This window comes from Candoia aspera, chromosome 4, assembly GCF_035149785.1.
Source record: "Candoia aspera isolate rCanAsp1 chromosome 4, rCanAsp1.hap2, whole genome shotgun sequence".
Taxonomy (NCBI): Eukaryota; Metazoa; Chordata; class Lepidosauria; order Squamata; family Boidae; genus Candoia; species Candoia aspera.
The window spans coordinates 76446537-76461998 of record NC_086156.1 but is presented as its reverse complement, the minus strand read 5'-3'; the positions used below and the strand labels follow the sequence as shown (position 1 = coordinate 76461998).

The following is a 15462-nucleotide window of genomic DNA, read 5'->3' as shown; positions in this document are numbered from 1 at the left end:
TTATAAAAGTCCTTTCCCATAGTCTCGCATTTACAGTGATTTGAAAATTAATTCAAAAGCCAACAGTCTTCCAAAACAGAATAAATTGTGCTTTTTGTCCAAAAGGAAGCCTGTATAACACAATGAACCACTGTTGCATTTTGAACACACCATTTTTTTCTTGAAAAGACACACAGGTATCCAACATATACAAACCAGTATTTAGTTGAAACCATACTGAATAATTTGACTTCTTAATCCTCATAACAGAAAGTAACTTTCTGAGTTCTCTGGAAATGTACTGCACTTTTACAATTTAAGGTGTAAAATATATGTGCAGAGATAAAGAAGAAATCTAGTTCCATCATTTTGGGCTGGGAAAGTATGAGATACAGCAGAGGCGGCCTTGTATAAATGAAGTAGATAGGAAAAAGCCACCAGCCTGGTCAGTAACAGTTCCAGGAGGGGGGAAAAACCCATAAATTTTGGCATATACCATAGCTACATTTAAGGCAAAAATGAGAGGTTCAGGGATTCCCAGCATGGGAATGGGAATACTGTCACAAACAGTAGCTGCCCACTTCAAAGACAGAGTGCGATGGGGGAGCAATGTATGATTACTGTAATAATAATTTATGATTATTTATAAATTTATAATTTATTATTGTGATTATTAATTTATGATTACCCAGAGATCTTAACAGCAGCCCAATAACTCTGCCCCTTTTTTCATTCTTTAATTAGCAGAGATGGATTTTTGCAGAGTTTGGAAATTGTTTCTTTCTTCCAGGTACTGTTGGCAGGACCACCGCCTGATGAGAGTGCTCTGGCCAAAGGAAGCCAAGTGTTTGGGTGCTGCCCGTGGCAAGGGCATATGGGGGTTGTTCCTGCAGCTAGAGGCCGCTGCCAATCAAGGGAAGTTCTCCAACATCTAGCTCAGCAGGGACCCTCCTACAGGACAATCAACTGAAAGAGCCTGTAATAAAGTCAACTCCCAGCTGCTGGAATTCTCAGCATGTCCGCCAATGGTCTCCCGGCAACAGGCAGCAGGAGGCTGGAGGCCTTGGCCACCCAAATGAACAGGGGCCCTGGCTCTTATCTGGCACTGAGAGCAGCGTGGGAGGAGGTCGTGTTAAAATTAACTTCATTACAGATGGAGAGATTCCCTTCCCTTCCGGAGAGAATCCCCCAGCATCACTTTAATAGCTGCCGATGCCCCTTCAAGCCACCTTTAAGAAGTTTTTAGTGGGAGGAAGGGATTAGGTGTTGGTGAACAAACCAATACCGTAAATAAAATCTGGCTGAGACAAACAAGCAAACTGGTTTTAAATTAATTCAGCAAGAGGTTTGCAACCAGGCAGCCAGCAAACAAATGCAAAGGGAGAAGTATTAGCAGCAGTTAGTCTCACAACTGGTGACTAGAACTTCTTTTACAGAACAGATCCAGGGTTTTGTGAATTCTGCGCCTCCTCCCTCACCTGCATAAAAAGATTCAATACTATCAGTATATGAAATGAGTCTCCATCCTCTGCATTTTCTATTGTTATCTTGTGTTGTTCATCACCCCAAATTCAGGCAGCTTTTATGATCACCGTGGGCAATCTTTATTTTTATGCCCCCCCTCCATTTTTCACTCTTTCTTCTGCCTTAAGCTTTGCTCTGCTATGCACAGGTTTTAGTCAGGGAGACTGGAGTTGGCAGCCCTCTGTGCTGTGCTCAATTTTGTTTGGTTTTGCTGTATTTATATCAGTTTTGAAAAATTTGCAAACATTAATGCACACTTTTTAAAGGAGTTATACTTCTTCTGAGTCACCGTCTTTTTATCCATTTAAACTGTTTTATTGAGCAAGCATCTGGTAAATAGACTACTACCAACATATATTTTTACTAAAAAGGGAATTTTAAAATTTCCTTCCTTCCTTCCTAAGCTATCCAAGTTTCCCAGAGCCAATCCCTCCCTCCCAAGAAACCTATTACTACTGTACACCATCCACAAATTGGCCAATGCAATGCCTGAATGTAAATCACACTCAAGTTTCTTTAGCTTCGTAATCCACCCCAGTTCTGCCAATGGAAACCTACCCTATATATGACAATTAAATGGAATATCCATATTCAAACAGTATATCTTTCAAGGAGTACAAAGATAGCCTTGAAGAAGGTATGCAACAGCCATTAAGAAAACATCAGCTCACCCTAGAAAGATGGGGTGGGGGTGGGGTGAAGGTGAGGAAGAAACTCAAGATTGTCCTGCCTTGATTCTCTCTGACAGAAGAGGGAGGGAGGGAGGGAGGGAGGGAAACACTGTCAGGCTTTCAAGTTTCTGTTATTATACCCTATAACAATAAAGTAGTATTCCAGTAGTTCTTGTGGCATCTGTTCCCTGACCTGGCCTACCTGGAAGAACTGACAATATCTCTGAATATCACCTACTGGAGACAAAGAGCATAGAGATTCTATTTGGCTGTCTAGCCATAGTTAAAAAGATAGCTGGACTAGTTCAAAACTAATATTTACTCAAAATCACAAACTAAATACAAGGCAATGGTGTTTGAGTATTAAACACAAATCAAATTACATCTCATCTTTGCTTCGGGGCCATTGCTTCAATAGCTTAAAAAGAATAAAATTCATGCCAGATAGCTAAAAGGAAGCAGTAACAAAGATGGTCAAGAATTTTATTCTGTCTTAACTTGGAATCAACCTGGCACTTTCCAGAATAATATGTAGATTGAAAGAGTGAAACTTCATTTGCCATTATTTCTCCAAATCCTTAAAAAAAAAGTCTTGGCTCAAAAATTTACTTTACACAAATAAGAAATATAGGATAGAAAATAGGAGTCAAGGGCTCACAAATTAAGACAAGAGAAATTGATACAGGGTGGAAATTAAATGAAGCCAACTGTTGCTTTAGTCAAACGCCAGGAAAGACTATATTCTTCAAAATCTGCCTATGCCTTTCAGCAGCACCAATCCAGTAGTGGTGTGCAAAATATTTCAAATTCAAAACAGACCCGGTCTTACTGGAATACTTCTGTAAGGTCAAAACAACCTGTTTCAAACTCAAAGTAGGGTGTTTCATATTCAAAACATTTCACCAATACCTACTATATTGTTTGAAATAGCATGAGGTACTAAATAAACTAAAAGTCATTGGCCTCACACATGACAAATGTAGCCATAACATTCTGAATATTCTCTTACCAAATTCATTGCCCACAGACATTAGTACTTCTTTGATCATTTCTCTCCCAGACCCCTCCTGAACAGAAGACCTGGCTATGTGCCCAGGCCTGGGGCCGTGAGCGTGTGAATGGTCCCATTTCTTGGTTATATTAACATCCATACATTGCTTACTTAGCAGCCATCTATACTTATTTTGTAATTTAATTCTTGTAATTGTTTTAATTGTTCTATAGTTTTATTGTTGTAAGCTGCCCAAAGTCACTTGCTGAGATGGGCAGCTACAGAAATTGAATGAATGAATGAATGAATGAATGAATGAATGAATGAATGAATGAATGAATAAATAAATAAATAAATAAATAAATAAATAGTTGGTTGCAGGTTTGAGGACACTGGCAAAACAACTTACTGCTGAGATTCCCTCCATTTCAGACTTACTTGAAACAATAGCAAAAGTGCATAAGTCCTAATTTTAAATTTCCCAGTGTGTTCTTAATGATCCTCCTCCTATCCTGTTTGAATTTAAAATTGCAGTGTGTCAGCCCATTCCCAATACAAAGAGCACAAAAAAAAAAAAAGCGAGCTCTATGAGATTGAGGATTAGGCTGTATTTAAAAGAGGTAGAGATTTTTTTTCCTTTCCTCCCTTCCTTTTTATCCCTAGAATTCTTAAGTTGTTAGGAAAGGCAAGGTAACTTATATTGTTCTCATTCCATGTCATTTGCATACCATTAAGAAATAAGCACTCATATTACTTATAATAATACTTATATTTTCAAAGATTTGTTTTAACATTGGTCTCACCTTAATGGAAATAAAATAATGAATAAGTAAACTAAACTAAAGGCTCAAACCTGGTCAATAAGTGGGTGATTAACAAATATTCCTCAAAGTAATCCAAAAAGTAGGAGTCCAAACCCATATTATTCCTAACATAGTTGCCTCTTCTTTGCCCTCTCCCAAAAAAAAGAAGAAGAAGTAGAAGTAGAAAAATCCATCCTATAACCTTTAAATAATTTTATATCCTCAGGAAAGATAACTGAGTACTGCAAGGTTTCCATTAAAGTCATACTTATTGCAAGCAGATGAAAACTCCTTAAGGAGATTGTATTGATATAATACAGAGCTTTTTGCTAGTAACAGGGACGCTAAAATGTGTTTTGGAAGCAAGTGGCTAGATTCATATATATATACTAAAACCACTAAGAAACCAGAGTATGGTTTAACATAATGTGTGAACAATAATATATAATACTGTAGAAATCAAAGCCACTTACTGTTTTGAACAATGCTACTCCTGTGAAACTGATTTATAATGCAGCTGGAAGAAAGAGATATAAAGCACCTGATCATTTATGAAGTGTCCTTCCACTGAATGTCCACCAACTTTTAAATATAATTTTTACTGAAGATTTTTACATGAATAAAAGATAAACATGAGAACACATATAAAGGAAAGAAAAAGTGTGAGAAATAGTACAAATAAAGAAGAAAAAAAGATAAAGAAGCAACTTCCGATCTTCTTTACAGCAGTTACAAACCAACTTATTATCCCTCCTCCCTAAGATTATATCACATAGTTCCCCTCTATCCCATATTCAATCCTTTTTATCAGCAAATCCAGAAATCACCATTTCATTTTTTCTCCATTTTCAGCAAAAAAGATTTCCAGTCTTTTATAAAAGTTTTTTTCATAAAAGGTTTCCAGTCTTTTATAAAAGTACTTGCTTTTTTATCCCTGATCAAAGAGGTCAATTTTGCCACTTCTGCAAATTCTGCCATCTTCACAATCCATTCCTCTATTGTGAGTATTTCAGTATTTCTCCAACATTGTTCATATAACAGTCTTGCTGCAGTTACCATATACAAAACCAATCTTCCATGAGTCTTTTCTAAATGGTTATCCTTAAGTCCCAATTTAAAAAAAAATCTGGTTTAATCTGAATATTTACCTTTAAAATTCTTTGTATCATCATATGTATTTGTATCTAATATTTTTTTGCTTTTTCACAAGTTCACCATGGAGGGTAAAACGTCCTTTCACGTTTTTCACACTTCCAACATTTATTAGAAAGTCTGATGAACTGCAATGGTTTCAGCTATCTGCATAAATTACAAATGGAGAGACTATGTACCCACTCAGGGAACACTTCTCTTTTTGAGAAGAACATGTAGGCATTAACGTTCTGAACTCCATGTTCAACTATGGAGTGCAGGAGTAGTGCAGGAATAAAAAATATCCAACAGCTCCTGATATTATTTTTAAGACACTGAACATATATGACCTTGGCTCTAAAATTCCCATATTGTCCTTAGCTAAGCAAGGGCTCAAAACAAATCATCCTACTTGCTGCTGTCAAACCTATTGAACTACTAGGAATTATTTAATTTATAAGATTTCTAGGCTACTTCAAGGCAACAGATTCAAAGCAATGTGTTCATTTATAATCCTCTCTGGAGTACAAAGCATAGCAATGCTGGAACTTCCAAGCATCCTTCTGAATACTGAATCACTATACTAAACATGCTATCCAAAATCTCTTCTAAACTGAGCCAATCCTGATTCCCATCTAGGAAGTGGCATCCCTACTGATGCACAGGAGCAGCTTCCAAAGGGAACCTGTTTGGATTAATCCCTTTAGAGCGACACAACAGAATGCATGGGGGGGGGGGGGGCAGAAGGTGCATCAATCCATCAACTGGCACGGTGCACAAAAGTGCACTTTTCCAAAGTTCAGACTTGGTAACCTTAAATATGGGTGATGGTAGTAGTTCCAATCCTTGTTTTAGGCTTCCCAAAATATCGTCATGAAGCACTTCAAATATTCAAAAAGTGCTAGATAAAAGTGATCATTATTACCTACCAGCAGCAGCTGTGACTTAATAACAAACTGTTGCTAGGCTTTGAAATAACAATCCTTTGCTCTTTCAGGAACGTTCTTGTGTTTCAAGCTGCTTGCAGGAATCTACAGGTTGTGTAAACATGAGTGCCACTCCAAGGGCCACTTGCATTGCCTGACACTCCCACCCCCAAACATGCTACTGGGAGAAGGTCAAAAGGGAGCCAGCATAGCACTGCATTAACAGCAGCATCTCAGTTTCTCTTCCAGGCGTAATCCTCTAATTTGGGGGGGGGGGGATACATGTTTACAGTATGAGTAAAGACAAGGGAGCTGTGGCAGCTGCACACTTACTACACAATTGCTGCTCTGCCACAGCAGGACTGGCTCAGAGGAAATTTTATTCACCACTGTAACCAGGCAAGCAGTTACTAAGAGGCTGGGGTAAATTTTGATACATTAATCTTCTCCCTCCCACCGTTACAGAAATTCCACTGCATGTTAGTTATGTACAATCAGGGATGTTCAACCTGTTACCTCAGGTTGCATACAGCTCCTAAACTCATTTCTATAGCTGCAAATCTCTTCCAAGCATCCTGCCATTTTGAATCAGGAAATACATGAAAACTGTTGTGTGAGCCTAAAATTGGCTTAAAACAGCTTAAAAACAAGGCAAAACCACACCCATCCCCCCAAATTCTGCAGAAAAAAGGAAATGACAAGACATAGCTCTTTTCCAAGTGCAACATTTTTATGGGAACATGTAGAAGGGCAGGCTATCAATAGAAGCCTGTTCCAGGTTGCCGTATAATACGAGGAGGAATGTATTTCTGGCCTGCTCTCAAGCACATATACCCCCTTGTACTTGAACATCCTCTGCAGTATTACAGATGGTATAATTGCACAAGGATAGAACAGTGTCTTGAGAGAGCTCTCTCCATGTGGACAGAGATGCTAGCTGGCCTCTATTTCTCCCTTTCCACTTTTGGGGACCTTACAGCAGAAAGAGCCCCTGGGCATCCAGAGCCAGCCAATATTCCTTAAAGTAAATTGAGAAATTTCATGGGGGGAGGTGGGACAGAGTTCTACTATTGAGAAAGTAGGCTTTTTCTCCTAGTCTGTAAAACCACTTTGGTTTAATATTTAATAGGAGCTCTGTATAATAGGAGCTCTGTATAACGGAGTGGGGAAGCAAAGGAATCTCAGTTCTGATGGAAGCCTGAAGGTCACCTTGGTCAGAAGTTAGGCCAATGGAGTTTGCATACTATGTAGGAAAGAATGTAGATTAGACATTGAATACCAAGGTAACACATTCCCAAATTATTGTGTCGGATCACTATTCTTCATTTAACCTCTTTTAAGCAAAGATCTATGTATCTTTTTAATGCTCTTTGACTGCAGAACACACGCTCATATTCAGAATTTCATTTGAGTCACAGCAGATAGAATTGATTAATCCAAGAAAGCTATGACAACCTAATGTTTGAAAGAGATTTGACTTGTAGCACAGATGTATTCAGATTGGATCTATTCAAGGAATTCAGAAGTTGCTTATGGACTTGAGAGAGAAGTAGAACAAGTCTGTGTGTTATCTTCAAAAGAAGTAGAGAATTTTAATTTTTGTTACTTCCTCCCAAAGAAATGGTTTGAAATAATTCTTCATATTTAGTCTAGATCTGTTGTTAGTGCACTGAAGAAACCACAGAGCCTTCAAGGAGAGACTGCCACTTAAAACTAGCTTATGTGATGCCATAGGCCAGGGATTTTAAGCAAGGCTTAAGCTTAAGCTTTGCCTGATGCTCTGGAGAATTAAAAACCTTGCATAGTATTTTGTTACCTTGATTTTTACCTTTAAAAAAGGTATTCCACCAATATGGATTCTGAAATGTATCACCTCAGTAGTCTTTACAACAAACTGCTATGTGATTGTAGACATCATACAAGGAGAGCCATGTTAGTCTATGGTGGCAAAAACTTAGGAAGTGCATGCCTTTTAATAAAATTTGTTAGTCAGAAAAATGCTACCAGATTTTTTACCAACAAACTGCAAAGTAATCTAGCCAGAGAATCAGGGCTAGTTGGGCATAAACATGGCATCTGCATTACATTTTCTCATTGAAGGCTCTTGCTCAAGTCTTATTTGAAGCCGATAAATATAAGACCAGGTTACGATATATTCAATTAAACCACAGTTAAATAAATTATAGCTTAATACAATGTGCCAATCCAGCCTGAGGGCTGGGTTGGTTCACCCCAATCTTACAGACATGCACACTCCCAAATTTCCAGATGCTCAAACTTGTAGAAGGGCAAGAACAGCCTGAATATGAAGTAATGTCTTACATTCCTAACTATAAATCACTGTCATATATCTGGAATGAGGAAGAACAGCAATCAGAAGGCCTGAGCCCGAGGACATCTCTCTTTGGATCTCAACCAGTGGATGTCCTTTGTTGCTGATGCTCTCAAAAGTGGGTTCTGCCCAGCTGCTATTGGCCACTCAGGTTGCGACTGCAACCCTTCCCCTCCAGTTGCTAGGATCTGCCCTCAATGGCCATTTTGGCTTGGGCTGCAGGAAGGACCAGACATCTGGCCTCCACAGAGGCATCTATCTACATAATATGTCTTACACAGGCTCCTTAATAAATATAAGTTCAGCATTCTTTTGAAAGAGGGCAATACCTGTATTTGAAAATAGAATGTTCACTTTCTTGGAAGAGTATTCGTCTTGTGTTGCACACCTTGATTTAAAACAGAAGACAGCTGGATTCTACTTGCTTTGTTGCTGCTCTATCACCATCGGATGCACTGCAGGTTTTCTGCTGTGTCTGCCAACAAGTAGCTCTGCATGACTGTATTTGTTACTATTTTTATTACATGGTAGTGGTGGTGCAGAGGAATGGCACCACCTTGCCTTTTCCATTTTAGCTTCATGGCTGTCCATGGGCTACTTCTGGATGCTGCCAGGCATTAAGACAGAAAGCTGCTAGCACTGCCATTCCCTCTGCCCATCTCAAGGATAGAAATTGCTTGTTTTCTATTGTTCACCCCCACTTTATCCTGTGCTTCTGTTCTTCACCTGTAAACTGACAGCTGGGATAGATCTGGACTCAAGTTTAGGGCTCTTTCAGAAGAATGGTACACTGTACCCACGTTCAAAAATAGCCTGCCAGCCCGTTTGACATTTCCTAGCATTTCTCAGGCAACTTGATAGGTGGCTAAACATGACTTTCCAAGCACACATCTACACTTGTCCAATCCTGCCCTACCACACCTTACAGAAGGTGATTGGTGCTTGGTTCCCTGCCAGCCTACAATGCTTGGCGGGAGGAGAAATAAAGCCAAGAGATTCCACCAATCACTTTCTCTATCTCATCCTACTTTAAATCAATAAGAGCAGCATCACTCACCAGCCTTGTTATTTTGACAGTCTAGAACTTGCAATTGAGTCAGCAAACTTTATGCCAGCATTACCACTAACTCAAGGCCTTTAATAAGCCATCTAGCTGTGCCCAAATGTGGGCTGCCAAAAGTTAAAATACTACTACAAACAATGTAGTGTATATTCTGCTTTATTTCACCGTAAAAAAACAAACCAAAATATACAGAACAAGGAAGCACTAGTGACAAAAAAAATAAAACAACCTTCTCTGCATAATTTATAACATGCTATTTGCATTATCTTCCATTGCCACATCAAATGTTTTGCAACACTCCAGAAAACACCATCAAATTTGGTGTCTCTGACTCAAACACCATCATTATCAACTCAAGTTAGCACACACAAAAAAGCCAAGCTTATCTCCATATCTAAAGTTTAGATTGTAAACATTTAAACTTGGGGTGTGGGATAGAAAGAAATAATTAGGTTTAATTTTCTAGAGAGACAAGCAAAAATCAGTACAGTATGATCCACTTGATGCCTAAATTTAAAAGTCAACCATTGTTTTCAAAAACCATTCTCTTCAGTCCAGTCTCACATGTCTACGTATCAGTTTTCCAGAGACAACTGCTAAAACTAACTGAAAATTTATACCTATCAAAACAAGGCAAAAGCTTTTAGACATAATTATATTTATTGAGCCCTTAAATTGAGACTGTGAGATATATCCACCTTATCAATAACTATGGCTGCCACCTTTTTGTTTCTGGCCCCATTTCTGTGATTTAATATCATTCTCTTCCTTTTCTGACTTTCAGAAATTTAGCAGGTAATTTTCCTCCACCATTTAAATTACAATAAAAGTTGAGAAAAGTGTCACTGGCTTAATGCCTTCATTTCAAGTTCAGGACAACTTGTGGTATTTGATGCTCTTCTTCTGAAAATGTTTACAGGAAATAAGCACAGTTGAATTTTATTGTAAAACAAATAATTGTTTTACAACCATACAGAAAACATGAAAGATTCATATACAATGAATCAGTAGGCAACAATAGCTCAAAGTCATCAATAAAAAGCACTAATTCAAAAATATTTTTTTGAAGAACGGGAACAAGTTGGCTGGCCTGACTTCCCTACACAGAAGTCCACAGAAAGGAGATAATCTTTTCATGAAGCCTCTCAGCACACTGAGTAGGGTTGAGAGAGACCCCAGACTGAACACCTGAAGAACACCAGCAGTATAGACTGGTTTTCACCAACCTGGTGCCTTCCAGATATTTTGGTTTACCATTCCTATCAACCGTCTCTGATCATGTAAGCCCATTACACCTTGGGAAGAGGATACCGAAAATACTGAGATAAAAGATGGATAAGGAGTTCCTGGTTCCTCTGCCCCTTCTGGCTTGACAGGCTCTCTCACCCATGAGGCACCACTCACTAATCCCTAGGCTTTATCCCTTTAAATTCAAGGAACCTAATAATATTTTCACAATGTTTCCTTAACAGAATCCATTCAGATAAGATATGCCTGGAAACTGCTTGAGCTGCATATCATGAATTGTCTGTTGTTATTAACCAGACTCAGCTGAACACTTGTTCTCAATATCATCCTTAACTCATTCCATTTCTTTGGAGGAGCAAGATCAAGAAACGCATTGGGAGAATACTGGGTATATGTAAACAACCCTAGGCCAAAACAGTTGGACAAACCGGATTTAAGGATGGGGGTGAAACTTCCATAAGAGGTACACTAACAAGCAACTAAGAAAAAGTAGGGAAAAGTTCAGTGCATAAATCTAGACAATCAAAAGACAGATGGTGAGTCACCTCCATTTCTTGTGGACAATACCTGTTGGGATTCTGACCAGGAACACTGAACTATGCTGAAATCCATACAGCAGTTTTCTTTTCTGTAATCTGGTACCTTCCAAGAATGGATTTCCTATTCCACAATTCTCAATCATCAAGGCCATACTGTCTGGGAATGATGGAAACTGTAGTCCGACATTTCAGGACAGCTGCAGTTTGTGGAAGGCTGGTATACCCCCTCGCTAAGAATTAAATCCACTGAACTGAACTCAATGAGGCTTACTTTTCAGGAGCCTAGGATTTCACTAGAAATAAATCTCGGCTAGATCCAGCCAAACTTCATATTCGATTAGAACTACTGGACACGGATTATTTCTGGACAGCGGAGTGATTTTAGACTAGTGCTTCTACTTTGAAAAATATCAAAGCAAATGGGACTCTGGGGGGATTTAAATAAAAAGGCTAAATATCTATGAATATACGCAAAAGCTTCCGTCACCGTCCATTGAGAGCTTCAGCCCTTTATCTCCCTTCCTTACAAGGCAGAAACATTCTTTTTCACACATACGCTTTGTCTAGCAATCCAGATAACCCCTAATTTAACTCATGAGTGATTCAACCAGAGTCCCCGGCTTTCACGCTCATAACCACTGCTACGGATTGAAACAAAACAACCAGCCACAACAACTCTTCTCTCGAAGGGCGGGGTTGTAAAGACAAGCTCCTTCGCCACCGCCGACTGCGGACCGGGACCCCAAAAGGGGAGAGAAACGGCCTCCAGAAGACCTAGTAGTCCGCGCCTGGCGATACAGTCTCCTGATTTGTTTTGTCAACTGAAATCTGGGCGAACCCATTGAGAAAGGCCACTTTTCCACGAAAACTTCTCAGCCCTGTCTGCAAAACCCGCCTCCCCACACAAGACCCGCAGAGTTTAACAATCCAAGTTGAGTTTTCTCTCTCCCTCTCCCTCTCTCGCCTCGCCCTGCCTTCGCTCAGGGTTGACCCAGAGGCGAGTATTTGAGCAGTTCTACGCAGTTTATCGATACGTTAAGTTGTATATACGCCCTCACACAGAGGGAAGTGTAACCGAGAAACAACAAAAAGCTGGCAAGCAAAATTACTCTCCCTACGTTGGGCAATTCCTCTTTCCCGAAATTCCAGACGGATTTTTCTTCGCTCCCTCTCTCTCCCACGATTCAAATCAAGTCACACAAACATAAACATTCACAGTAACCTACCTTCGGTAGCCCAACCGCTTGGCCAGACAGAAACCAAGAGAAACCCCATGCCGAACCAGCAGGGGCAAAAAATGTGGCCCATTGTTTTATCATTGCAAACTCCGGCGCATAATGTCCTAGAATGAGAAGCGGAGTTATTCCCCTCCGCAATCTTGAAAAATATTCCCACCAGCTTCCCTCCTCACTTCTTCGCTACCTAACTTTTCAACCCCTTTCACTTCCTTTAAAAAAAAAGTCACCACCTCCGTGGTTTTTTTTTTCCGCCAACGCTAAATGTCAGGAACGCGCCGAGCGCGGTCCCGACAAAGATTCCAGCTCCCTCGGGAGCGGCGAATGAGTTCTTCTGAGAGCGTGCTTAAGTTATGCCGGTGGGAAGAACAGCAGGCGAGGAAAGCTTTCTATTTTTTTTTCTTTGACTCCGTGCTGCTAAAGTTGGAGTTTATTTTCTCTTCCGATCCTTTTTTTTAACTTGTGGATCATTGGCTTTGACTGCCGAATGCAAATCTTAAAAGTCACATAAAAAATTGCAGAACAGTTTTGAAAACGAAAAGAAAACAAGAACGGTCAATAATTAGCACAATAAACCCTACAGCAACAAAGATCAAAAACAGCCACAAAGTTTGGATGATACATCTGTAAGAAATAACGCTTCTGAAGGTGGGGGGGGGAGAATGTGTTAATCTTGAATGAGTTGGGGAAAAGGAGGAGCTATTTGAAAGACTGAACAATTAAAGATTAATTGTAAAGTTTTTAACAAGTATCTTTGCATTATGAAGTCTTAAGTATAGGGTTTTTTTCCCTAAAAGACAAATTGATACTATTTTCTCCCCAACCTCCAACAGATGCAAAACAGCTTCAGTCAATAAAGGCTCTTAACACAAAGATCCATGAACTAAAATTCATTTAGTTAAAATTGCCTGGCCCTAATCAAGTTTTTAAATTCACTATGCATTCCTATGTCTACTCAGAGTCAAGTATTATTAAATTAATGGAGACTTGACCTTTGTATAAGCTAGGGCTGCAATATAAAGCAATTCAAGTTTATTTCAAATCAAAAACACCTATTTTATAAAAGGGAACTTGTACTATGCTAAGTCAGATTGTAGTCTGATTTCAGTTTATCATGTTGTGTGAACCCAGCCACTGTTCACTATAATTTAAGCCAGTGTTTCTCAACCTTGGCAACTTCAAGCTGTCTGGACTTCAACTCCCAGAATTCCCCAGCCAGCATTTACTTGTTTTAGGTACTGTTTGCTTTGTTTGCCTTTTCTTTCTGGGAAACAGGTGCTATGTAGACTTTAAAAATAAAAATGGAACAAAATGTTTATTTCCTGCTTTCCATCCAACGGTCAGCTGAGATTATGTTTCTCCATCATAATGACCTCCTCAAAGGTGGCACATGTGAATGGAGGGAGAATCTTTTCAGCAATGTCTCCTCACCTTTGGAGGTAAAGTTGCCCCAGAAAGCATAGTCAAAACATCAGAGGCCCACTTAAAGGTTTCGCGGGGGCTGTTAGGCAAAAGCCCTTCTCTTTCCCTAGGCTGTTAAAAAATTACCTCCAGCCTCTTACATGCACTTACCTTCCTTACTTGGACTGAATGCCTCAGTGGGAACATAGTGCTTTTTAAAGAAAACCTACAATACCAGCTTGAAATGTCCCTGCTCACTCTCTGCTGACTAATCAGCAGAATGTGCAAAAGAGTTTTAGCAAGCAGGTAGAAGGAGAAAGTGGGTGCAAGTTATAAAGTTTGTAAGAGCAATAAATCACAAGAACTCTCTTCTGCCAAGCCCAGTGAAATAAACAGGAGCGTGCAACAGCATTGCTGGAGGGAGGCATGTTCAACTGCTGGGTAACAACAGCTCATAAGGGTCTGCGTGGGGAGGTGATAAAACGTGTCATGACGTATCACAAACTCCATGACTTCTTGCATGCTTGCCTGAGACATTGGGATATAAGTACGCTAGAGCAGAGTGTGCAGAAAGTCACTGTTCAAACGTTGTCATTTTAAACGTAATCTTGGTCTGCTGCAAGTACCAATGCAACAGCTACGATGGGTTTGTTCTGGAGACTAAGTCAGAGTTCCATTCAGGGCCACAACTGGGGCAGCAAGCGGGGCATGTGCCCCAGCCGCCGTGCTAGTGGGGGGGCACCAAAATGGGCATGGAATCCGTGTTTGCCCCGGGTGACACAGACCCTAGTGGCAGCCCTGGTTCCACTTACGACTTAGATAACCTTGAGTGGCTTGGGAGCAGATTGACAGAGAGGCCATTTTCTCCCATATAGACTTGCTCAGTTCGTATTTTTATAGCCTTTTTCTCAGTGGCTGCATTTACAGTGCCTTCAGAAGCTCACTAATTTCCTTCCACCAGAAAGGAATTTTTATTTAGTTAAATAAAGTGCTGCCAAATGAAATGGATTTTTTTTTCGTTTGTGCGTTTCAATTTACAGCTTTTCTAGTATGTTTTGAAGGGGAAGATCTGGAGTGTTACTACAGGTAGTTTGTTTTTAAAATGTTGTTATGTGTATTTAAATTGCATTTTTACTGGGATGTTAAATGTAAACAAGGGAGTTATTAATTCAAATAATAATAACAATAATACAGGTTTGGTTCATGGCCAGCTCTTGTTCATTCCAGGAAAATGATCATAGCAATGGAAAATTGGGGTTGAGATTTTGGTTTAAGGAAGTAACAGCATCCTTCTGCACAGTCAAAGGCAGGAGATTCTCTGCTGCTAGAGTCTCTGGCACCCAAGGCAACTGCCTCAAGCTGTCAGGCAGTACAGAGAATCCTGTTAACTCTTCCACGGAAACCAGAGCAGTTCCCCTAGGTTAGTGCTAGTGAATGTGGCCTGCAAAAATCTGGACAGCCACTAGAGGGAAGTAGAATTAGCATTTTCTGGATCTCTTTGCTGCCCTCTAATGGTCATATCAATTTCTGTAGCTTAGATCTGGCAGCCTTAGCTTAGATAACTCTCTCTGATTACCTAATTACTTTTTAAACCCAGTGCTTCCTATTGAATCTCAGTA

At 39.7% G+C, this 15462-nt stretch overlaps 1 protein-coding gene across 1 annotated transcript in view; it reads right to left on the bottom strand.

Moving 5' to 3' along the window:
* The window catches only part of ERBB2 (erb-b2 receptor tyrosine kinase 2), a 64316-nt gene extending 51590 nt beyond the window's left edge, over nt 1-12726 (bottom strand). The window contains exon 1 of the mRNA XM_063300647.1: nt 12434-12726. Coding sequence (XP_063156717.1) covers nt 12434-12515 — 82 coding nt within the window. The 5' untranslated portion in view covers nt 12516-12726. The remainder of the gene's footprint in view (nt 1-12433) is intronic.
* Between the last annotated feature and the right edge of the window lie 2736 nt (nt 12727-15462).